This window comes from Anoplolepis gracilipes, chromosome 15, assembly GCF_047496725.1.
Source record: "Anoplolepis gracilipes chromosome 15, ASM4749672v1, whole genome shotgun sequence".
Classification (NCBI taxonomy): Eukaryota; Metazoa; Arthropoda; class Insecta; order Hymenoptera; family Formicidae; genus Anoplolepis; species Anoplolepis gracilipes.
In genome coordinates this window covers 2,276,524-2,303,157 of record NC_132984.1, presented here as the reverse complement: position 1 = coordinate 2,303,157, position 26,634 = coordinate 2,276,524, and the positions used below count along the sequence as shown (strand labels likewise).

The following is a 26,634-nucleotide window of genomic DNA, read 5'->3' as shown; positions in this document are numbered from 1 at the left end:
TTTACCGTATTTTAATATTCTTTCAGTGACACGTAATTTTTTTTTTGGAGACACCGTTTTTTTTTTTTAATTCTTTTACTGAGCTAACGATTTTTCTTGATTTGAATTCATTATAAATATTTTTTTTTACAACAATAATAATAATTGTGTTTAATTTCAATTTTTTTCTGACCAAGGGAGCTTTCCAACAAGACACAGTGTAACCATAGTGTCCACTAGTGTGAATGAGATATACTGATATGTTCTCTGTCATACTAGTGGATTATATTGTGTCTGCTGAAAAGTTCCTCCAATATTAAGTAGATTTCCTTATATTTGCCAAATAAATTTATATCTTTCAATTAATTTAGTTAACGAGTACATACTTTAGTTAATTATGTACTAATTTGATTATAGTGTGGATTTCGTTGCACAACTCGTTTAGCAAGAATTTTCAAAGTGAAGAGAGCTGGCTTGACGTTAAACTAGCTCTACATAATAAAAAAATATATAGAATGTTCATTATGAAATATTCATCATAAAAGATATAATTAAGATAAAAAAAAAGAAACAAAAAAATATATAACAAAGGTAAAATACTTATTACTTTTATCATTCGAGATGTCATCCAATTTTCCTTCCTTGTTGCATCCCGGCCAGGATTTTTTTTCCCTCTCATTCGTACCGCGAAAAAACACTACCGCAGCTGATAAGATTTATTATAAGATTTGTCTCTTACGTTCGCTCTCTACGCTTGTGTATTTTCGCAGTGGACAAAGCGAGAAAAGAAATTTCTCGCTTGATGAAAAAATAGCGACTGATCGATGAACACATCAGCAAAATGACATATCGCGTCATTTTGTTTCCAACTCTTTATTTTTCTCAGTTTTATTATATCAATATATAAAATTCTATAAAACTCGTATTGATATTATTATTTTTTCATTGTGTTACTTTACTTTTTAATTAGACATTTTTATTAAAAAATATTAAAAAATTCTTTATAATCATTGTGTTTATATATACTTGTTGACATTGATAAAGAAATCTCTTTTTCTTTGTTAAGGAGAAAAAACAGTTTGTGTATATATACATATAAATGATAACGTGTTTTATCAAAAAAGTTTATTTTGAAAATATTTTGTGTTGTTGTTATCAGTATGAAGAGTTCAAAGTTTCCACAAACATTTATGAGTCTTGTAATTACATGCACTCGAATGTTTTTCCGCTTCCCCTAGCTACTATTGTCTTTGGAGATACATGAATGGACTGCATGCATCCGATTGACCGGCAACGGAAAGTGGAAAGATCAGAAAGGTAACGGCGGCACGATAATCCGCGCGTCAAACGCACCTACGCCCTCGACCTCGTTGTCTTCTCTTGAGCGTGTATTCGAGCCAGGAGGGGACGGAAAGAGAAAGAAAAATAAGGTAGAGAGAGAGACAGATCTCTCTCCACCTGTTGCACGAGCCCTCGTAACCGAAGACCGCCGACATGGCGGACTCACCCGCCAATCGACAATCGTCCATTGGCCCTGGGAAATAGTGGGAGCTGTTATACTGCGTCTGATTGGCTGCAGCCAATCTTTCCTCCCCCGCATCCTACAGGAGCCGTACAACACTGACAGAAGCCCCTTCGTCGTCCCACGGGTTCACCCCAGATGTGCGATCCATGCTACGAAAAGTTTCTGTGAGAGTTCTAATCAGTATACCAACAGGACTCGTGTTCATCAGACATCAAGTCGGAGCTCTCCTCCCGGATTGAAGATTTGTGACAATTAAAATACTGAAGAGCGATTTTCTTTATAATTGAATGAATTGAATTTCTACTTAATTGAGGCTGTGAGATTCTCCAAATCAAGAAGATGATTCACGACAACCTAGTGCTAATCAGTAGACAGCCAGTGTCTTCCACCTGATCAAGTCAATGGTATTCGATGCATTGTTGGCAGTATAATTTTTTCGAAAACGAGTCCGATAATTGGAAGATGTAAATGTGCTTGCCAAAACAGCTGATCGTCTAAGAAGTGCACAATACTTTTTTAAAAACATCTTGGGCTTTTGAAAAATGTACGATTTTTTTCATATATTTCATATGAAATTTCATGTATTGATATAATAAAACTGAGTATCCTAAAAAGACCGAGAGAAAAATAAGGAGTCGAGAACAAAATAATGTTGCTGATGCGTTCATCGATCAGTCTACTTTTTTTTAGAAACGTTTATTGGATCGTCAGTTGAAAAGATTTTAAGAACGTTGCCATCGATTGCGACTGTGACATATAAGTTTATCTTTGCAGGATACTATTAAATCTCCGCATAAATAGAATTATTTTTGGGAAATAGGTTTCTCCCAGGTGCATCGAATCTCTGAGACTTAGAAATATCTTAAAATTATAAACCTTCAAGATATATCTTAATGTCAACGTTATATTCATACAGTGAATGTGAATTAATTTAAAAACTTGGAGAGAAAAATCATTTAATTGATCGCACGATCACACACTCAGAGTTAATTGCCATTAGAGCGATGACAAAAAAATATTTAACACTCTGTTAAAGTTTTGAAAGGAATTTCTGTAGAAATTTCTAGAGTTCTAGAGAAACGATAAATTAAAATTACGGGAAAACATAAATTAAGAAGAGCTTCCCAGCCTTTAGTGACAACAAAAACTATATTATACCTGAAATACCTGGAATTTTTATACCCGAAATACCTGGAAACATCTTAAAACGTATTTGTGTTTAGGATTTAGTTTAACAGAATGCTATTCATAGAAAGTTACTTTACCCACGCAAGATAGGCACGATCTGTCAATCAATCAATCTGTCAGAAAATGTTGTGTATGCTCGAAGAAGGTAATTAAAGACCGAGGCTCAACGCGAAGAAAACGACTCATGGATATGTCGACCAAGACTCTGCATAACGAGCATATTAAGCGGCCGATGAACGCCTTTATGGTGTGGTCGCGTGGTCAACGTCGCAAGATGGCACAGGAGAATCCAAAAATGCACAATTCGGAAATCTCGAAGAGACTCGGCGCCGAATGGAAGCTGCTGACCGAGAGCGAAAAGCGCCCTTTCATCGACGAGGCAAAAAGATTGAGGTGAGCTTACGAAATACGTCAGAATGTATCGAATAGAAACTGTTTGTTTCACACGTCAATAATACCTTTCATTTCTGAGTCAGATATTTTTTAATGATGTCCATTTAATCACTATAATTTTGTCACTTAAAAAGTGTAAAAAATGATAAATAATATCCTTCATAGAGGATAAAATGTCAATATTTTAAAAATTATACGTTTTTGATAGATTTTTATATAAAGTTACACATATATAATAAATTATATACATATATAAGGTCAGAAAATTATTTTTGTGACACAAACTGCTTCTAAACGAAAATTGTTAACACTTAAAACAAGTCTTTACAGCACACATATTTTTTAATCTAATTATTTAACAATTTTCAATCAAAATACATTTTATTTTTTTTAATATGTATCATTTCGTTATCATAAAAAAACTGTTGACATCTTACTAAAAATTCTTTCATCTTATATTACAAAATAATTACGAGAATTATATTTGTCTAATAGATATGCATTATTTTAATAAATCGTGATATAAATTCTTATTATTATAATATATGTTAAGAACTCTATTTTTTTTTTCTATTCTGTAACATATTAAGTTATAAATATAAAGTTTAGAAGATTGGGTAATATTTTGCGGTCTTTTTCGATCGACGGACGGTTTTTTTTTCTAGCGACACTAATTGCTTTTTAGTCGCAAATACTTGAGCGAGATGATTGCGTTGATCGGAGGGGGGTCCATATCAGCAAAGTTGTAGGGATCGAAAACGGCGGGAAAACGCGCCACGCGATCGTCCCGTACTTCATAATACAATACATTGTTGCCGAGGATCTTAGGGGCGTGCTACATTGAAATAGGGTGAGACGGGGCCGGTATTTATAGAGCGGGGGAGACGAGCTCTCTTTATTACCGACCCTGAATATTTAATCACTGTTATGAGTTTATTTAGCTCGCTGGAGCCGTGCGTTGCCGATTTTTCGAGCCCGACGCGCTCTTAAAACAGCCCTTCCCCCCTTTCTCCCTTTTAAAAGAGATCCCGCAATCTCGCGAGAACGTTCCTCTAAGAGTCCTCGTAACGTCTTGTAATTTTGTAAGCCTTATTGAATAACATTTTGCAATCTCGTCAAAAGAGAGATATTAATTTTATGAAAACATTAGTATGTGTAATAATTATATTTCACAGAAACTTTGAAAAGCATTTTGATATTGTCCCGCCTTCGCGATTGATTAACTTTTCCAGAGTCGAAACTATTGTCAGATATTTGATGATTGTGTGTTATTAAAATAAAATGACTTATTCTAATTAATCAATTTATGACATTCACTTTTTAATAAATAATTTAAATATTGCATGAATAATATTTATGAGATGCACTATATATTTGATATTTTTATTTCACACGTAATATTTTAGTACATGTTCATTATTAATTATTTTTTATTCTTTTTATATTATAAAATTAATTTTATATATCACTTTACATTATATAATTAATTAATATAATTTTTACTTATTTCCTTTTTACTGAATAGATTTCTTGAAATAAGCGATAATGCTAAATATTTGTGCGTACATATCATTGTCTCTGGAGAGAATTATGGCGACGAGTCTTCATAATACATATATATAGTATTCAATAATTGAAATAAAAATCTCGAGGTTAAAGGAGCGGGAAAGGAATAGGTTTGCGCAAGGTACGTGCAGATTAAATTTGAGAACGATCTCTCCCGCTCTCTCGCTTCTCGATCTCGTCCCGGGGAACAAGATTTAAACTGATTCCACGCTCTAACCCCGTGCCCGCGTTGCAAAATATCCCGACCTCGATTTACATTCCTCCCCGTCGGGAGAAAAAAAGGAGGAAACGGAAGAGAGCGAGGGAGTCACGGGCGGGATGTTTTGCGATGCCGTTGAAATTTTTTAGCGACACCGCGAATACGTTGCAACATCGTCTTAACTCATCCGTAAATAAATTGCCGTTGCATTTGCATGCAAAAGATGGGCGGCGATCGCGTCGATAAACGATAATTAAACGCACTAACGCACCTCCCTTCGTATGCGACGCAATTTGTTACATCTCGATTAATCCTTTAGTTAACTTAATTGATATATCCGAAGAAAGGCTCATTGTCAGTTTCGATGTTCTCGGCAACGATTTATATTAATTAGCGTATTACAAATTTTTAATATCAATCTTCTCTTTTTTACATACATGTATTAGAATTGTCACGGCACATTCAAGATATGAAAATCAATTTTTCAGCGATATTCATCTCTCTCACGTTTCACTCGCTAGCGTACAAAAATGCAAACAAAAGGCCATATTTTTCTATCGCAAAATTTCTGGAAAAGAAAGAAAATGAGAAGGACCAGTAGGTGTGAACGGACGAGAGAGGGGGTATGGGCAATCCGAGGGAAATTTCGACGCGGACGTGTAACGGCGAATCCGCTTTTCTGGCGGATGGCAGCGACGTCGGCGATGAGAAGGGCGGCGGTCGTAAAATAAAAGGGGGGAAAACGCGAAAGGGGTGCGGCGGAAGGGGGTGAGGAGAGGACGGGGGGGACGGGATAAAGTCGTTCCCTTGGAGCGGGCGTCGTCGGTCGTCGGTAGGAGCGCGGGTTCCCTTGGACCCGCGCCGTCACTGGCCCGACGTAATCTGTCCGTTCGTTCACGGCGACTCACAATGTGGCCCCCGAGATAACAAATAAAGCCCCATTGTCGCAATTGTGTGGATTTAAAAGGATTTGCCCGGCTTCTCCGCACCACCGCCCCGCCCCCGCCCCCGCCCCCGCCGCCGCCACCGCCGGTCGCGTTCAACGATTCCTCTCTCTCTCTCTCTCTTTCTCTCCCTCTCTCCAACTCTCTATCTCTCTTTCTCGACCCCGTTCCCCGCTTTCAAGTTTCAACCCCCTATGTGTGTTCCGCAGCCTCTTTCCGATTTCTCGCTTCTCTCGTCGTGGCGAAACGGGCTTTTTCACGCGCTTTGATGTAGCATATGAACGTTCTTTTGATATCGCGTTGAAAAATCAATTGATATGTGATTATGGTCCATTCTGATTTCATTAATCGCGAAAATTTTATGTTGACTATAATTATGCGATAGATACAACAACGACGAGATAAAAATTACTTGTTTAGCTGAAAAGCGGCAGGCTGAATTTTTTTAAATCTATAAAAATTTATTTACTTCAAATTTGAAAGTTAAAAACCCAATCGAGCACAAAATAACAAATTATCAGTTCTGTAATAAAAAGAAAAAAAAAAATAATAAATGTAGAAAAAAGAGAAGATACATGTGTGTATCATTGACTCTACACTGATATTTCCCCGAAATAAACTCTTGCAATATGAAACACGATTAAGTGTTCGTCTCCGCGAATAGCGCTTTCGGTTGCATGGCATTCCAGTGACAATCGTAACTAATTGTTATTGTTCCTTGTCGCGACGCGGTGAGCTTATGTCGCTATGGGGGATGATATAGCGCGTTGTTTATCGGCCGCCAGGTGGGCGGTGGTCGGAATTGTAAAGATTACGGCCGATGTTTATGCATTTATGCTGAGTTATTGTCGGCGCGGCTTTACCGATGTTTATGCTGATTTACGCTTTGTGCTATCTGCCGGGACACATTGTCCCCGGAATTATTATTCCGCGGTCGCGACGGCGTTCGCGCTTCCCCTTCCCTCCCCCCCTCACTACCACTTTCCACCGCGACATCCCCTTGAAATTTCGAATTTTGTGCGCGAAAAAGTTTCTCCGCCCACACTTTCTCCGTCAATCGAATAATCAGCGCGCGGAATTCCGAAAGAATTTCGCGATTAATTTATTTATCGTTCTAATTTTATTGCGACAGACAGATTTAACGAAAGGATTTTAAATCTCTCACACAAGATGGGAAAAAAAGATTAATCTTCTTAATAATATTTAGTCAATTTTTATAATAATATTTTTTTTTTTTTTTTTTTTTTTTTACAAAACAAAATATGAAGATTATTATTTCGAAATTATATATAAAAAACGTGGTGCTCCCTTTTGATTCCTGAGATATGAGATTTTGAAATATTGTAAAAATTTTTAAATATTAATATTATTAAATTTTATCATTACATATTTTTAGAAATTCAGTCATGACCTTAACCTTGACATACGTTTTCGAAATTTTTATCACAAAGTAAGCGCGTTGGCGGGGAAAGGGCTTTTTACTTTACTAAAAATATTTAACAATATTGATAAAACTCATTCACTGTTTATCAATTATCAATATATAATATTAATACAAAATATCTAAGGAAAAGCATTAAAAGTATAAAACTTTAATTTGTTATATCTTTTCTAAACGAATGTCGTCCCTCACTTGATTTTTGCGGGGAATTATTCAGAACAACATTTCCTACAACATATTTAAGTGACGATAAAATTGATTGGATATAACTTTTTATGCAATTTTACAAAAATTATGACAGATCACATATGTCTTCAGGAATCAAACGAGAGCGCAACAAAATTCAAAAGCTGTATATTATATAGGAATCTGTAACATACGTATAAATATAAAAATAATCCGAGCTGTGTAAGTTAAAGTAAACATTTATCGACTTTGCTTTTGCGAAATATATTATTTTAACGGCGCAAAATTCTATGACGTTATTGTCCTCGATAGTTCGCGGGAAATTCTTTCGCGACGTTGTTATAAAAAAGTGTGGTGCCCACGTATCTCCACAATTCTCCTCTCGTCCCTTCTCTCTCTTTTTTTTATCTCCACGAGGCATAAATAAGCACTGCGTTTGTGTGCCTCTTGGGTATATAATGGAGTATTATGTGTCGGAGATACCGCTGCTCCTTCCTCTCTTTCTCTGTCGCACGAAGACGAGGACGAGGTATGTGTATACAAGATACTTTAGTACAAATATCTATGGTGCCCCGTGTTGTATCTCAGGGACTGCGATAATACGTCCCATTGTATGCAAGTCGGCGAGACCACAGTTTAGTAAAATTGTAAGAAGGTAGTTATTATTTCTACGATAATCAATAATCGCGTTGCAGCGTAAACACGATAAAAAAAAGTCACAAGAATCATATCGTACTTTGTGAATGAATATAACATAAAGTCTCAACTTACTTCACGATTAGTTTCACTTCTCAAGATATTTGTAATTTTACAATATTTCTGAAAAATTAATTGATTCTTGTAGTATCACATATTAATGTTAACAATTTTGAAAGATGAAAAAATTTAACGTCTCTAAAAAGGTCGATTAAATGATATATTGATATAAAAATACACGCAATTTTAACTGTAATTCTTCTGGAAATTGTTAAAGTCGTGTCATTAAAATTAAGGCCCGTTAATGACAAAGTTGTTGCTTCGAGATTTAACGACTCTTGCCATCGCAGGATGGTCGTGGCATTATGTTGTAGACCCAATGCAGGCTAAACTACCACCGCGTTTCCAGTTGCGAAACTATTCAATTAAGCCGTCTTTCGAAAAGTGCTTCTGCAACCCTTCTGGACTATCCCTTACCCCTTACTAACGTATATAACGATTCAGCGGCATTATCTATCGTAACAACGAGCCTCCGCGAATTTGCGTCGAAAAAATTGGGCGAAATAAAATTAAAAGGAGAAATTAGCAGTAAAGAAACAAACTTTTTTTATGAGAATGATGTAAAGATCTTCTGTACATTTTTTATTTTAATTCTTAAATATTTTATACTTTATTATTTTTAATTTTAATATATATATATATATATATATATATATATATATAAAAATATCTATAAAAATTATTATTATTATATTAATTAGAGTGATTAATGACATCAACGATAACACAATAACAATAAAACATATAAAAGAAATACAAATTGATTTATATAGCGCAATATTCAAGAATATCGTCCATCTTTCAGAGCTCTTCACATGAAAGAGCATCCCGACTACAAATATCGGCCACGCCGGAAGCCAAAGTCTTTGGTGAAGAAAGAGAACAAGTTCGGCTTCACGATAACGCCGTTAATATCGCCCGGCGATGGTCTGTCAAATTTACCACGTGGTCTCCTGCCGCCATTGGCACCGCCCGCACATCATCCATTGATGTCGCACGAGGACTTGAAGATCCCGCGCTTCTTCCCACCGTTCCCGTATCCGCTCTATCCGCTACAACACAAGCTCGGTGATGATTTTAACGGCGGCAAGCTGGCCACCGATTTGGCTCTTCAGGCTCTCTACAGCGGCGGCACTTTCTACCCGAGTCATCAGACACTAGCGTCCTGGCCGACGGGCTTGTCAGCAGCCACTTGCTTGCAACCCAACTGCAGTTGCCCGAGTCCGCCAAAAGAGTCGAAAAGGCCATTTCCACCGTCCAAGATGGACGATCCACCCTTTCCGAGCCCAGCTAGGGCCGACGACAACGCCGTCGTCGCGGAACGGGAGGAATCCCGGTACCGGAAGGTATCGCTCGAGGAAGACTTCTCCACCGCCTTGGAGAGGCATCATAATCATCATCATCATCATCATCTTCATCAAGAAGATCGCTCCCAGGATCGTTTCTCTTCGTCCTCTTCCTCTTCGCCGCCCACGGAGCAACCGGAAAAATCTTCGACGACGACAACGTCCTCGACATCGAGCAGCAGGGTCGACAACGCTCCGTTTTCCGTTCAGAGTCTGACGTCGAGCACCGGGAGTTCGAATTCGGGCTCGCAGCGCGGACACATCATATGAAGACCGCTTCCGGTTCTCCCGGATCTCAACTTCCGGGGGAACCTGGTGCCGGCCACGTGGCCGACCGCTGATTGGTGGAGAGTGGCCCCGATGCTCTCGCCGATTCCCCAAACGGCTGTCGCGAATCTCACCACTGGCGTCGTCAAAGAAGACGTTGGCCACTTTCAGGACGAACAGCAGATGAACGCGACAATCGTGTCGAGATCACCGAGGAGCGGCGTCCACGTCGCCAACGTGCAATGATTCGATTGCAATAATCGACGTAGGATGCTTGAAATTCCTCATGAATATTTCTTCCAGATCTTGCAATCTCGAAGATAAACCTTCTGTCTCGAACATGCTGTTACGGGACATTCTCTTCTTCAAAATCAGAGAACTATTAAACCAGTCGTTTTATAGCTTGGACATTTCTTAAACGTAATCTACAACTAGTAAAAAATCATTGTATATAATTGAAGTGCTCTCCCCCCCCCAAAAAAAAAAAATATATATATATATATATATATCGATCGTGTATAAATAAGCTACGAAACGGGAAATAACTTGCGCGATCGCCAGAACTGCATTTTGACGAACGAGAGATAGGAATCGATAACTCGCTACGGCCCCGAAATCCCACAAAGGGCGGCCGCAAAGGGTCCTTTCGACCAGATCGTACACGCGAAGCTGGATACCAGAGGAGTACAATTTTGATGAGATAACCAACCCTCTCTTGCGTGCCACATATTACGAGACGGAGGGGGCGGTGAGAGAAGAGAAAGAGAGAGAGAGAGAGAGAGAGAGAGAGAGAGAGAGAGACGTCATGGGGGATGGACACGGCGGGAAAGGAAAGAAGAAAAAAAGCTCTTCTGGCGGAGGCAAATCTCTTCTTTGGAACGCGGCCTTGCGAAATAAGCCAAACGTTCTGAATGCTAACGTACGAGACGCGACGTACCCCCGACGACGCCCCGGTTTCGTTGTATTCGAAACGATTTTCGCGACGAAAGCATCGATACGGCGAAATGGGAGACTGACGCGCGTGGCTGACTGCTTGGCTGCAAAGCAGTAGCTGAATTCTTTTCTAATATATTATATACAGGAAAAAAAAAACAGAAAGACATTTCCCCGAAGGTTGTCGAATATATCTCGCTCTATTTTAGATTTAAAAATTGATTTTGTTAATATTAATTAAATTATCCTGAATAAAAAGCGTGAATAGAACTTAGCTTTATTTCTCTAAACGACGAATTCAGTTGGACTGTATAAAGATTATCGTTCATAAATTTACATTGTAATTAAAAAAATTAATATGTAATTAAAATAATTAATACTAAGAATTATTAATTATTATTGTTTAATAGCAATAATAATAATTTGTACTATTCCAATTATCTTAATGTTTTAATTATTTACTGAGTATTGAGATCAAGTCACTAAGCTTTTATTTTTATTAAATTCAACAAATGATTCTCCTTGGCTCTCGTCAACTGTGGAGGTTTATTTGATTAATATCTGCGAATTTACTCTGTATGCGAAGTTTTAAATTGCGTCCGCTTGAGTTTCGATTACGATCTTTATATATTTTAAAAAATTATGTAAATTTAGATTTATATTTATGTTTATTTATTTATTTTTTTCTCTATATTTAAGTCAACATAATATACATATTGCGCTGAAGAAGGCTCAAAAAGTGGGAGCCCGAAACGTTCGTTACTCAATTTTTAATATTGTTAATTTATCATTTCTAACATATAAGTGATTTATCGGTTTATATATTTTATACTTTGGCTTATTGAATTATAAACTCTTTAACTTTTTAATATATTATGGTTCGATTTGACCTATGTCCTTGCTCTCTACAGCTTTATGACAGTTTAATTTTTATTTAAGAGAGAGTTTTTTATATTTTATGTTTATTAAAATTATTTATGTTTATATTGTAAATTTATATACGATAAGTGCGTACCCGTGTGCGTACTAATTCATCCAACCGAATTTGCTATAACTACTTTGCAGAGCGTTATTTAGTATTGTTTATACGAGTTATTTGTTAATATTTCGATTTATTTGATGGTTTAATTTACATGGAAATTATAATATAAAATATTGTAGACCCGCATAATCTCGTTTTGTTATTTTGTGAAGATTATTGTTGACTGTTAAGGCAAGTTGTAATATATTATCGCTCATTCGTCGAGAGAAATCCTTCGATTAACTCCTTGTAGAAATTCCCGCTAACAATAAGTATCTATCCTCTCTAACGACCGTAGCGAGCACAAGTTTTGCATTAGCGTGTACCCTAAAAACGGGGAGTAAGATACAAGTGAACGTAAATTATATCTATAGAAACATATAGAAACATATCTTCTGTCTTTCTTCTTCTCATTTTCTTTCTCTCTTGTGCGACATTTGACGACAACACAATAGCGACGCTTCGATTAATTCGAATTAATGACACGGATGCGTTACATTAATCATCGTCTCGACGATTACGATACTATTGTTAATTATTGCTGTAATATATAATGCAACGTTTGTAAATAAATCTTGATTCGAATTGTGAGAAAAATATTGTGCCCTCATTTCCTCGCACCTTTCACGAGAGTATACATATATATAATTATTTATTAATATATACATTAAGGGGAGGGGGAGGGGGATTTTTGTTTATTGGTAATTTTTTTGCTGTTTTGTAGAGTTGTAGTCGAATGATTTTTGCGTATATATTTCCAGATTTCAAATCAAATCGGAAAGACGAGATATTAACGAGATAAAACTGCAATATCTATATCTAATAAACTTTGGTTTATCGCAAGGCTAATATCTCATGCGAGCAAATACGTGTGTCTCTCGCTATCCTCCAAGTTGCGAGGAAAGCCGCGAAATTAATCGGAGAGGGCGAGGAAAATCTCGAGGGCAAGGTAAAGTTTCCTCCGTACTTCTCTCTCTCTCCCCCCCCCCTCCTCCCTTCCCCTTCCTCTTCCCCCTCGCCTCTCCGCGGAACCCACGGCTCGTCGTGTTTTATTTCTGATAGCGACGCCTCCGTCGTCGCCACGAGGACATTATCGCCACCGCAAAGGACCCTTTCTTCCCCCATAAAGGCAATCATGCTTTCTCCGCGGCGAGATAACGGCGAGAATGGCGGCCGGGAGACGTTTCCAGCCGTGGCGGGGCACGTTTCCTCCTTTCCCCTTGACAATCAGTAGAATTTTGCCGCTGCTTGCGATCGATCTCGCGAAGAAATTGATAAATTCATAGAGATTCTTAAAAAAAATATATGTAGAAAATTAAAATTATCGTATATATATGCCTACGTTGCATATTTAGATCTCTTTCTAATGAAGAATATACATAAAGTTCATTCTTTTATTTTTTTTTTTTTGATCAAAAAAGTTGTTGAAAAAATATACACTGCATGCAGGATAAATTTCTGGAATCCATCCCTGTCCAAAATCCATTCGGTTCTATTCGAAATCCATTCAATTCTGTCCAGAATCGTGGAGTATCATTCGAAGTAACTTCTGTTAGGTTGCTCGAGGAGACGACGAGGGAGCTGGTAAGTTTTACGGGGTGACATACACAAAGACGTGGGAAAGAGGACGAGCGGCGGGGACGGGGGCGAGGCGCGGGGGCGGGGGGAGCGGAGCAGCGACTACCCTCTGACCAGAGAGAAGTCTACGTGCCTCTCTCCATTAGTATGCGCGGAAGTATGCCGTGCTCGATTGTGGCGGGTATTGTCGTCGAAGAATGTCCTCGTTGCGCGTAGCTCCGCAGCTCCGGACGGCTCCCGTAAGGAGACGTAAAGCGAATTCGAGTGAAATGTAATCACTCCGCGAAAGAGAGAGAGAGAGAGAGAGAGAGAGAGAGAGAGAGAGAGAGAGAGAAAGGGAGAGAGCGCGAACCGTGAGAGATTCCAAAGTACAGTTCATCCGACGCGGAGAAGGCGACTGACATAACTAACGATATATTGCATTTTTATTTTTTTTTTCTATTCTTTAAATTCAAAAATAATTAATCAATTTATTGCGATAAATTTAAATAATAATTTTCCACGATAATATTGAAATATTTAAAATTGTTGTGCAAAAATCAAATCTGACATGTGTGTAATAATAATAATAATATACATAATTTCCCAAAATTAGCCCGAAACACGGAATTTTCTTTGAATTCTCGCATATGTCTCTCTCTCTCTCTCTCTCTCTCGCCGCGGGGGAGGAGGGGGGAGGGGGGGGAGAAAGGATGGGGAACGTTTTAATTGCGCGCGCGCACGTCTGCTCAGTGATATCAGCCGCGCTTTTATGCGCGACGGTGAGAGGAGGACGCGATCGTTTGATTGCGGAAAATGACGGGCGGCGGTGGGCGCGAGTGGAAGTTTTGAGTGGGCGTCGGTCCTAGTAGACAATGAGGCATTCAGGGGCAGCATTGTGCCGACCGACAACTGCGTTACCCTAGACAAACCCGAAATCACCGGCGCTATCGCCGCTCCAGATCCGATTATGCGAATAATAAAAAGCGTGATGACAGAGAGAGAGAGAGAGAGAGAGAGAGAAAGAGAGAAAGGGTGCGGAGAACGAGAGATAGGGCACACTAAAGGTTAATAATAGCGATGCCGCGTGGCTGACGGCCTCCTTTTTATCGTCTTGCAACAAACACCGGCGGCTTTATCGTGTACCTCGTATACTTTTCGCGCGCGCACACATTGCGTCGCGAGATACGAGCGAAGCACATTTTTTTTTTTTTTTTTTTTTTTTTTTTCCCCATTCCCTTCTTAAAAGGCAAGTAAACTTGAAATTTCTCGCTTCCGAGAAGGGAGAGGGGTCAGGGGGTCAGGGGGGGACAGAGGTACGAAAACGACGGGAAAACAGAAACGAAAGCGATACGAAAACGATAGAATTATTATAGTTCGAAAAGGGATGACGTACACGCGCGGGGATTTTCATCCAGGGCATCCGGATTAAGCGCGTCCCTTTTTTCCCGCACGGGAAATGATTTGCCCGCGGTCGGTCTAAGAGGACACGAGGACCGACGATGTGATTCGGATCCGCGAGTGCTATTCGGATGCAGACGTGCGGATAAGCCCTTCAAAGGTCTCCCGTGTCCCCCTTCTTCAAAGGTATATCAACTTCTCCCTGGTTATACTTCGCGTACCACCGCAGCTACCCATATCGGAGAACACTTCCATCTCCCCCGCTACTCTATTTGTATTCAAACCACTCCGGACACGTCCTCCTGCATTTTGCACGTCCCGATTGCGCGAGCTCTCTCCACGCTGATAAGCGCCCCTTTTATATTTCCACGCTGGGAATGGAAGAAATAATTGCGTAACGCGCGGCCAATTGTCAATGTATGTTCTGAAAATGATTGGACACGACCGTCCCGCTAGAAAACAGCTGTCCATCGTTCTCAATTTCCTGGTTTTCCTTTGCGAATAAAAATAAAATAGCAAAAAGAAAAAAAAAATATATATATATATAAATATATATATATATGTATGTATGTGTGTGTGTGTGTGTGTGTGTGTAGTTGTTACTAGTAATTAATTGGACTAAATAGATAGACATCAAGTTAAATATAGAGTGAATTCTCTAAGAAATTTCTGATTTTTTGACAAAGTTAAAATTGAACGAAATTATAATTAACCACGTGTTGTTAAGAAGGTAAGATTGAAACATGCAAAACTTAAGGAATTTAATAAACGAACCCGAGAGATTCTCTATGAGAGCACATGCATTATTAATCACGCGAGTGCGCGCATACGAATGCACATGCACGCGCGCGCGCGCGCGCGCACATATACATGTGCGCGCGTGCGAATCGCTTTAACTTTTAAAACTATCTGACATAGTTGGAGAGCCGTTAATTGCGTGCGATCTTGGATAAGACGTGATGAATTAATGAAAGACTTGGACAATTAAAAAAGCTAATTTACTCGGACAATCATCAGATAATACAAATTAAAAATGTTGAAGATAAATTTGCAGAGGCTATAAAAAAATATCAAATATAGGCGTTATTAAAATCCGATACGGTTTACTCGATGATCCAATGAAATAAGTCAACATGACGTTTCCTCGGGAACGAACTTGAAGAAGGCTCGAATAGAGAACACGCTTTTCGCGCTTTTTCGCGTAGAGATGCGAGATCGCGCTAATACGCGAATCACGGCGAGCATAATTTCTGTTTTTAAATCTCGCTCGCTCTCGCACTCGGTAATTGAATCCTTCGTCGAGATTACTTCAGGCTTCGTCTGGCGTTTAGGCGAGGCGGTGCTCAGGAGCGTCTCTTCTTCAGCCCGCGGGTTATTTAAGATGGATTATTATTCTGCTGGTCTGCGGGGGCGGGTATCAGCGAAAATGAAAATGCTCTCGTTTGCAGGCAGATTAATTGCCGCGAATCAGCTTAGTTGACGACGCTTCTCGTCGACGTCGACGGCGTTGAGAGGCTTGACTCTCTCGACCGGCCGTAATAAAGGATTATATAAGTGCTTTAAAGAGCGCAACTAATCGTTACATTGTGTCCAACCTATTTTAAATTTAGATGAGACCGTGTAACATGTGACAAATCCTATATTGATGCGGTTGCATAAATGCAATATAAAGAATGTATTTATACATGTATTTTTCCTTTCAAAATTTTTATGCTAAAATTTCTGAATTGAGAGAGAAAGTAGGAGACTGTTATTTATTGTATCGATAAATTAGAGCTTACATTAAATTGCTTCTAAAAATTATATGAGGAAATAAAAAAAAAAAAAAAAAAAAAAAAAAAAAAAACATGGTATATATACATAGATTTATAACTGGAAAGATTGCGCGTAAAGGCATTAAACAGATAGGTTCCCCTTGAATTTTCTTTTCGCTTTTCGAGTGGATCGATGACACAAAATCGACGAAATACGAGATCCGTCGCGACGACAATGGCGTTCGCAGAACGGTGTTACATCGTTGACGAATCGCACGTTCACGCACGCGTTTATAACATTCTCGGAAAGCTCGGCGAGGCGTCGACGGTGGTGGTAGTGGTGATGGTGATGCAGAGAGGATGGTAGTGGAGAGGGTGTAAGGTTTTGTCGAGCTTTGCCTCGCGACAAATCCTCCCTTTGTCGCGCTTGAAAATGGCGAGAGCAGGGAAAAAGTGAGAAAGGGAGAAAAAGAAAGAAAGAAAGAGAGAGAGAGAGAGAGAGAGAGAGGAGAGGGAGGAAGAAGTGCATTATATTTACCTTGTGGATGCATATCCGGTGGTGCATGGATTCCTAAACCTGTATCGGGGTTCGCTGTTACGTGAAAAATAATTTACACGCGCGCGGATATCAATGCGCCCTCTCTCCCTTCCTACGTATACACACCATATATAATACACAAATGCATATTTCTAGTGTGCTACGCATTATAGAAGAGAGTCGGACAATACGTGCGACGAAAGGGTGTGGCTTGCGAAACGACACGTATCTTAAGACGTGTAATTTTCGAATTTTTTAATTGTCATTCGTGAATTGTTACTGTAATATATATGTTTATGCAAAATTTTGAGGAACAGTGCCCTCTAATTTTCACGAGGAGCAAAAAAATTGGCCATCCGGTCCCAAGGCAACGCGATAAGCCCCGAAGAGTGGTGAGGATCGGCAAAAGGAAATAAAATCAATTTTCCGGCTCGACCAGGCCACAGATTTGATGCGAATAGACCGTCAGTTCACAGAGACGGAAGGAAGGCGAAGAAGATGAAGAATGAGAAAGCAAAAAGGAAAAAGATAAAACTGAGAAGAGGGATAAAATTGGAATAAGCTAAAAAAATATTAAAAGAGGAAAAAAAGTAAGAAAAGAAAGGATAATGAAAATAATATCGAAAAGAAGATACTTACGTAGATAAGATAATTCAAAAAAACCAAGCTGGAAATAAAAGAAAAAATTAATACAAAGAAAAGAGAAAAGGAAGTAAGTCGAGAAACATTACAGAGGAACAGATATAGGATCGTTTGACAGTACGGAAGTGCGAGAAGGCGGACAATCGTGATAAACGTCTAACGCGCGCGCGCGCGCGCGTGTGTGTGTGTGTGTGTGTATGTGAGCGAAGAAAATGTATGTGAAGGCACTTTCGAAATATCAATTTGAAACAGCCACGACTATAGGTATGCGTCATGCTTTCCACCGGCCATTACGGCCGGCTTTCCATTTTTATTTGTATTTACCGGGGCGTCCATCCCTTCTTTCGTCGCATTCCGATGTCCCCGGGTCACCCGGCGGTACGTGATAGAAAAGGGGTGTCGCGACGGTGCGACTCTCTTCATATTTTACGACATTTTGTTTCCAATCCGCAGCGGGAACTCGCCGGGGCATCACGTGGCATCTCGGACCTTATTCGACTTTTATGGCGTTAAGTCGTGATGAAGTGTCTCGCGAATGGACCAACCTCGCCGCTCCTTTCCCAATTCTCTTCTTCCTCTCTCTTTTTCTTTTTTATTTCGTACAATTCTGCCTTGCCAAGTATTTGACTCAAAGGCCAAAAGCGAGAATTCCATCACAGCTGGTACTCGCAACTATTGGTATATTTTATACTTTTTTACCCTTTGAAAAAAAGAGATCTCTATCAAGATTGTCTTTTTATATGCATACAGTTTCTATATATATATATATATATATATTATTTTATTTTTCAAATATTAGCTCGCTCAAAAATTTTGTTTTATATTGTAAATAATTGTTTTTTATTGTAAATCTCAAGTGCTATGAATCTGTGTCTCTCAATAGAAGACGTACAAAGAGCCGCGTAAAAAAATATGAAAAAAATATTTCTACGCAAAATGTGCGACGATTGTACCGATCAACCCCTAAGACGTTCCCCTGTGAGATGACTTATCCGCGAATTCGATCTCTCTCGTCCCTCCTCGAGAGATCGAGAGCCGTCGTTGCCGGCCGCCGCCCGGTTGACCGGAAGTCCGGCGCTTCTCAGATCGGCGAAAAGAAGCTCCTCAGGTTTTTCAATCTCCCATAATGTCTAGAGCATGGTCTCTCTATCGGCGCCTTGCAAACCGCGGACGCGATAAGATAGCGCCCGAAACCCGGGCTGAATTTACGCTCGGCATAAGTTCGCCTTATATATGAGCGTCCACGGGAAATGCGACGATCGTATCGCGCGATCCATCCGTGAAATGTTGCCCCGGCCAGTATTTTACTGGTCTCGCTTGCCTTTCGAGATGTGAACGGTACCCGGGGACCGACATCGCGAGACGGCTCGGTTATGCCAGGCCAGGAAGACAAACAGCGCCCGGGTTGTGTCCGTGCATTTATGCATGTTTATTCATTCTCGTTGCACAGAATATCTTAAAATTGTTCCTATTTCATGTGTCGCAAAATCCATTAAATAATCGGATTGTAAGACCACCGAGGTTTCTGAAGAAATTCAAGTCTAGAATCTTTAGACTCTTGACTTTTGATTTTTCAATTAAATTCGATACTTTTGAAAATTATTCACTAGTTAAGTTCGATATCTTGCTCAATTGTCCTTCACAATTTCTGGAGAAATGATAGAAATCATCGACGAAAAGCTCGCATCAATCTCAAATACTACAGAATATTTTTAGCAAGCCTGGCACTCAGTTTCACCCTAAGAAAAGTGCGAAAAGTAATAACTATATGTATCGTGTCCCTAATAAAAATATCACGCGCAGGGAGGAGAAAGGGCAATGCGATGGAAGTCGCGCTTCGGATGTCGGTCTCGGCGCGAACCCTGAAAATCTCGAGAATTGTCTGCGGCGCGGCCTGAAACAACAATAACCCCATTCAGGCCGGTGGCATTTGACAGTGGGGTCGGAAACAATGAAACAATCAGTCCTCGCGACCCCTCTCTCCAGTAAGGCAGGGAAGAGGGGATGAAGAGCACGGGGAGGTGCCGGAGAGGAGGGAAGTGAGACAGGCGGGCGTGAAGGCCGGAAGTCAACAGCGCCGGACAATAGCAGGCAGCGTCTGACTACCGTTCCTAATTAACCAAGTTCGCTAACTTCGGCCAGACTTGACGATCCCCCACGTAATGCATAATTACGCGTCGCTCACGGCCGTTCCCGCGACGGGACGGTAACATAAGCTGCGTATAGAGAATTTAAAAAAAAAAATAATGGTATAATACTAGAGGCGTAAAAGAGCCAGTATAATTTGTAGTTCGTTGAAGTAACAATAAATTATTTTATTATTTATTTAATTTAAATTACATTGTTATATTCGGCTCTTTTACGCCTCTAGTATTATATCATTATTTATTTAATTATTGAACCATTTACTAATTATTTAAAAAAAAAAATCATTATGTGCAAATTTCTTACAAGAGTAATGATATCAAGAATTGTGTGTCGAGCGCCAATTAAGAATAGAAACATTTTAATTGAGAAAACGGTTGCACAATTTGATTTGTTCAAATTTCTTAAAAATAATAATAATATTAAAAATTAAAAACTTATCCAAAAATTAAAAATTGAAAATTTATACAAAATAACAGAAAATTAAAAAAAAAAGTCAAAAAACTTGACGCTGCTAAACTGAAAAATATGCTAATGAAATTTCAACGTATTCTTTACATTTTATTTTACAGTTATTGATTTTACAGTAATTAAACTAAATTAATATAACTAAATTTCTTTCTAAATTAAATTTAGTTTTAAATTTAATTTAATATTTGTTGGTTTAATATATACTTTAAAATTAAGGCTGTATATTATATACGAAATATTAATAAAAGCTTTCTAAAAGATTGACAAAACTTTTTTTTTGGATGATAGACTTTTGCCTAGGTAGAAAAACTTGATATTGTAATGATTTAAAGAATAAATATTAATAAGCTATACTGTATAGTACGCACAGTAGTACGCACGAATCAATGCGTTTAATATATACGTAGATAAATCTGATCTGAAATGTGGAAATATCTTACTAGCTCTGATGATCCACAAATTACTTATATTTAATTATTTGGTTAGATTGTGGTTTGCTTTATCAACGTTTGAAATAATTATAAATTCTTGTAAATCTATCAATTTTGAAAGGATATTAATGAAGAGCGTTTTAACTATTTTTCTTTCTACTTTTGCGAGACATGCTAAAAACCTTTTATTTCTTAAATAAATATTGAAGAAACAAAACCTTTTTTACATTGTTGCAGGATAAGTAATATATTAGAAATAGAAAAAAAGATTTAGAAGAAAAAAGATTGTCGAATAGTTTTGTTATATGTATATATTTATAGGATCTACTTATAGATATAACAAAACTGTTTGACACATATCTTGTTTCCTCTATTCCTCATATGTCACTTGTGCTCTGCAACATTATAAAAAAGATTATTATTTAATATTTGTGTTATTTTAGGTAGTTGTCATATTTATATGTTATAATCAAATTTATATAATTTTAATACAAGAAAATTTGAATTTTTTCACTACAAATTATAAAACTTTTATGCCATTCTAAACTTTAAATATGTTTTAAATATATTTTTCTTTGCTATAAACAAGATTTGTCTTGATGATCTTTAAAATATATTTAAAATACAAAAAAAATACACAATAAAAAAAAATTTTATCAACTCTGATCAAGGTGAGTAACAACATCGTGGTCTTAAAAAAATATCTAACTTTGAAAATTTCAAAAAAGTCTCAAGTTTTAGATATTTCTTTAAATGTCAATAGATTTTTTGTCCCATCTTTACAAAAAAATTAAAATTTATCTTTATAACTAATGGTATATCTATGATTTCATTCATTTTTCAGTATTAAATGTTACAACGTAGAAAAGTCAGCATAATATGAGAAATATTAAGTTGTCAAACTGTAAAATATAATCGAGAGTAGAATAGTCATCTCCTGATAAGGTTTGAATGTAAAATATCTAACAATAGTTTAAACAATTTCAGACATCACGTACGACCGGAACGTATAGAGAAACGTGTGGAAATTACTTAGCTCTCCATTCCAAATACCAGAAGTGTCCTGTTAAAAAATCGGGCGATTCTCAAATATTCCTCGACGGTTAAACCGATAAAGGGGAAAATCTCTATCGCTTTTCGGCTTGGAGGAGGACGAGAGGAGGAAAAGAAAAAGAAGAAGAAAAAGAATGCCGCCGCGGGGAGAGGAACGCGCTGAATGCGGGGTTTTCGATCTCGTGCCATTCTATCATTGACAATTTCGTGCAAATGGGATGATGGCGGGCGATTGGCGCCGGTGATCGTCGAGGCGTGAGTCGCGCGCTCACATTGGCGTTAAATAAGAGTAAGCCACCCGCGCCTGTCCACGGCGACGCGGCATAATTGCCTGTGAAATCACCAGATGGATTTTGCCTCCTTGTTCTGCTCTGCCCCCGCCGGCGCCGAGGTCTTCGTCGGCGCAACAAACTTTGTAATTGTGGACGAGATTGTCGGCCTAAACGGATTGTTTCGGCGCGACTAAGGTAGTGACTATCATTCGGATAAGCCAGCGATGATTGATGCTTGGCATCCTTGTCGATATCTGGCGGATAAGATCGATAGATCTTCGCGAAATGAATTTGTGATAAAAGCTGCAAATTCGATCTGACTATGTTAAATATTCACGGGAATAAAAGTCTGTTAAAATAAATAGAAAAGTAGTTAAAAGTATTTTTATTTGAAGCTTTAATTCGTCAAAATTATTCGATTAAACCCGACAAATAAAATTGATCATGTTGGAACGACAGCTTCTTCTGTTCTCTTTATTGTATTCAGAGAAAATAATATATCAATTACGCTCTCTCGTGATTACATTCTCGGAGATACGTCGAGGTATCGACGCGAATCGAACTCGTTAGCGGGTGAGACGACGTTCGCAAACATGCGGAATTCCTACGACAAATTGCACCGGAGAGTGTTCCATCTCTCGAAAGTATCGTCGCACGTCCCCCGACAATCGAATCGAATGGAAAGAAAGCAGTATCGTCCGTACGATAACTCGATTATCAGAAATGTTAGATAAATACACGCGAGCTCTTCCTTTTCCGGAATAATCTCGTCTCTTCGAGCCACCATCAGACCTTCCAAGTGCATCTGTGTAACAACACGTTCCTCTTTTCTATTTCTTTACACAATAGCAGCGATATTCTTGATTTTATATTCATATCTCTATATACATATCTATACAATCTATATTCATATCTACGTTCTAGCATGAATTTATTCTGCTTATCTTATGCTTATCTCGGTTATTCAATTTTTATATCACAAGTTATATATGCTTCTATAAAATATTTATCTTCGATTGTTTCATTTCTATTGAATGTTTTTGAAATAGTGCAGTTTGTTGACTCAGAGATTCTTCTAAGCAATTGCGTCACAAACAATTTACAAGAGCGTTACAAGAGCGACCCTACGGCGTGATGATGACTCGTCGGTACCCACCGAGGCGTCTCTCTTTGAGAACCTTGCGACGAGAGGCAGGGCGCCCCGCGAGGGCCGTCGGCGACGACTTTATCCCCACAGCCAGCCGAACGTGGTTGGCGCGATATTTACAGGGCGTCGAGGCGTGGGTAACGCAGTTTGCCGCAATTTCTTGTTTCCATTAGGTTGGCCGGCCTGCGGGGTAAATTCCACCCTGTCTCTCTCTCCCCCGGTGAAGAGGGTCTGCGCAACTTGGACGTTCTCTCTCTCTCTCTCTCTCTCTCTCTCTCTCTCTCTCTTGCCCTTGCGCGTGGCGTCGGGGCACCCTAGAGGTGGGTCAGGGAGAGAGACCCGGTCGTCTACACCATCGCCATAGCTCGAGAAACGCGGTGCACGTACAACCGCGGCTCTTCCTCCCACTGTGCCAGATTAAATGACGCGCGCCAGCGCCCACAATAACGGCCTCTTCACGCTTCAAGTCCTATCCCATTCCGACCGAGGCCCGGGACCTCTGTCTACCGATCACGATAGTTTGGTGAAAGCCGCGTCTGAGGGTGAAAATTCGATATAGAAGCTCGAAGGCCAAAAGTCCCGAGCAGCGAATTGGAGAACGTGCATTTAAACTGAAGGTAGAATTTTAAACATCGAGAGAGAGAACTAAATTTAATTCTCTAACTCTTTGCCAAATAAGATATATTATTAATATATCTAATATATAAATTTAATAAAAACTTAAAATGTGTGTAATCACATAAAAAATGAGCAATTCTATGTTATAGAGTTAATATTTTGATTATATATTTTATTACATATATTCTTAATATTTAATTATTTTAATATTTTATAATACACCATAATCTACAAAATATTAATACAATTTTATAATTAAAACATTTTATAAGTTTGAAGTATTAATATATATGTAATTCATAAAGAGTTGGATAAAAAGCGTATATAAAAAATAAATATATTGTTAATAATTAAGATATAATTATGTATATTGTTGTAACGAAAACCTCTTTTGAGAACAGTTTAGACAAACTACAGTCAAAATTCGAGAAGAGTGAGACACTAAACGTGGGATTTAGATGTAAAAATAAAACTTTATTTAAGCGTGGGTGCCGTGGTCAGCAGCGGTGTACATGTGTATATGTAAGTGTGGTGTGTGTATGTGTGTGTGTGAGGATGTGTGCATGTACAAAGATACGTGTAATCGCATCTGTAGGTGTGTGTAGAATGTGGTGGTGTGTGATAACGCGAATGCAATGGATGGCACGTATACAAATAGACAAGCGAATGACTATACACAGTAAAAGCAAATAACGGTATGAGTACTGGATGCGTTGTACACAAGTCAAGATAAAAGAATGTATAAAGCGGACGGTGCGGAGGCTGCTACAGATAATGGTCAAGTATTTACTAATTACAATTAATTAATTGCGTTAAGCCTAAAAGTTCGAAGCGTCGGATCGCGATCCGACGGCGATCCGCGCAAGCGACTTATGGCTCGATGGGCGAAGCTGAGCACGTGTCGATTTGACAGGCGCGAGCGGTGACAGTCGATCGCGGCATTGATTTAGGCGGGTGGATCCTGAGTCACGAACCATAGGACGGTCCTTCATGGCGTGTTGAATCGAGATATCACGCAATGCTATTCGTGAGACCAGTGGTGAGAACTCTGGAGATAGCGAACACGCTGTCCCCGAAATCCGGTCTGTATAATTGTACGTATAATTGTCTGTATAATTTGATTACTAATCGTGGGCCCCAAAAGTGAGTTGCAATCGTGCTTTTTTTCCCAGAGTAGTCGGAGCAAACTCACTCCAGATTGATCTCGGATCTGGTAAAAATTCGAAGAAATCGAGTGTTTTTATACCGTTAATTTTTCTTCGCCGTAATAGAGATTAATTATTTAAACGCGCAATAATTTCGGCTGTTTACGCGTTTAGCACGTGCCAAGTTCGGAAACGGTCAGGCGCGGATTAGTCGCGATAGCGGTGATCGTATAACAACTGTATTTTTAACAGAATTAAAAAATGGCCACTCGGCATCTCTGCCCTTCACCCGGCTGGTGGCAGCTTCCGGCGGATCGCATGTGCAGCATTACATTGTACTATATGTATTTTTAAATTTTATAAATTAATATTTTCTCTTTAAACTATGTAAATATTATATCTAACATATATTAATATAATTAAATTAAGAAAATTAAAATAAATTCAAATAATAAGAACAAACTAAGATCGTAAAGAATAAAAATCTTAAAATAAAATCTTAAGCAAGCCTAACAAAAATTTAGAAGGCTTTGCATTCAAAAGTTTAAAGCATTAAGTTTTAAATTTTTTATTCTACATATTTTGAATAATTAACAATCAAACTTATCGAAATTTGAAATAATAAGTCTTTATATTTCTTAATATTAACATACATACTTGGATCGTAAGATTATATCGGAATTACAGAATAACAGAATAACAAAATTATAGTGATGTTTTTTCTCAAGTTTTCGTAATTTCTCGAGCGAGTTATAATATTGCGAAGATGCGGCAATCGTAACAGAATTTCTGAAGAAGTTGTCGCATTTTTTTTTACATGCGAAACTTTACGTAGAATTTCTTCGCATAAAAAAAAAAAGACACGGGAAAATTCACTCGCTCGATTATGTTTTAAAGTATTAATCTTTTTTCGAACAAATTGCATAGATTGATAAAAAGAATTCTCTTCGTTCAAAATTAATTAAAGCCGCTGTTGAAATATTTTTTTGATTTTGCTAATCACACTTTTGAACGCCTTTACATTAAAAAATAACTATTATATAATTTCTTTAGTTTATTTAAAATTTTCAAAAATAATCAAGAATCCTCCCACCGTATTTTTTTATCTAAAATTTAAATCTCGATCAAAATCACACTTGTATCCGTCCGTATGTCACTATCATTTCTTAATCAAGCTCAGAGACAATAAATACTTATTATTAGAAGAAAACTGCGACCTGTAAGATTACCATTCGTGTCCAACACGGACTTTCGCCTCTCACATCCCTGCCCTAAATAGCAGCCTATTATTGCCTTTATATTCTACGTCTATACCTTATTTTTCCATCCCCCTACAGTTCCTTCCTTCCTTCCTTCCATCCATCTCCTTTTTCCGAGGATGGCAATTTGTTGCCGGCGCGAAGTCGAGTTTACCGAATGTCGCCAGCACAAATGGGATTAGCGTGGCGAGAAACGGTAATCAGGAATAAAAATGCGTCAACCGGCGGCATTTACGCTAACTAATCTTCTTCGGCGCGGACGGGGGAGGTGCTAACAGAGTTAGCCGGCTTCGTCGGTTCCAACAGCTCTCTCTTCACGTCGCTCGACCGTCGCTTGTTAGCCAGGTAATTGGCCATTTTTATGCTAAGCAGAGAACTACCGTCGTCGTCCTCGTCTTCATCGTCTCCCCCTTCCTACCCCCTCGCATTCTACCGTCTTTCTTTCGCCATTTTGCGG

General features: G+C 38.5%; 1 protein-coding gene across 1 annotated transcript; it reads left to right on the top strand.

Annotated features, from left to right (window-relative positions):
- Positions 1-1,152: 1,152 nt before the first annotated feature.
- Positions 1,153-10,262, top strand: LOC140673902 (uncharacterized). The gene is made up of 2 exons (XM_072907151.1): positions 1,153-3,085; positions 8,983-10,262. Exons 1-2 carry the CDS (start codon positions 2,877-2,879, stop codon positions 9,791-9,793), a joined length of 1,020 nt encoding a protein of 339 aa, XP_072763252.1. The 5' UTR covers positions 1,153-2,876; the 3' UTR covers positions 9,794-10,262.
- Positions 10,263-26,634: the final 16,372 nt, after the last annotated feature.

What these genes read in the sequence shown, in the direction of transcription:
- LOC140673902 (XM_072907151.1), top strand. Translation starts at nt 2,877, where the DNA reads ATGGATATGTCGACCAAGACTCTGCATAACGAGCATATTAAGCGGCCG. An exon ending in GACGAGGCAAAAAGATTGAG is followed by an intron (nt 3,086 to 8,982) that starts GTGAGCTTACGA and finishes TCCATCTTTCAG; the next exon opens with AGCTCTTCACATGAAAGAGC.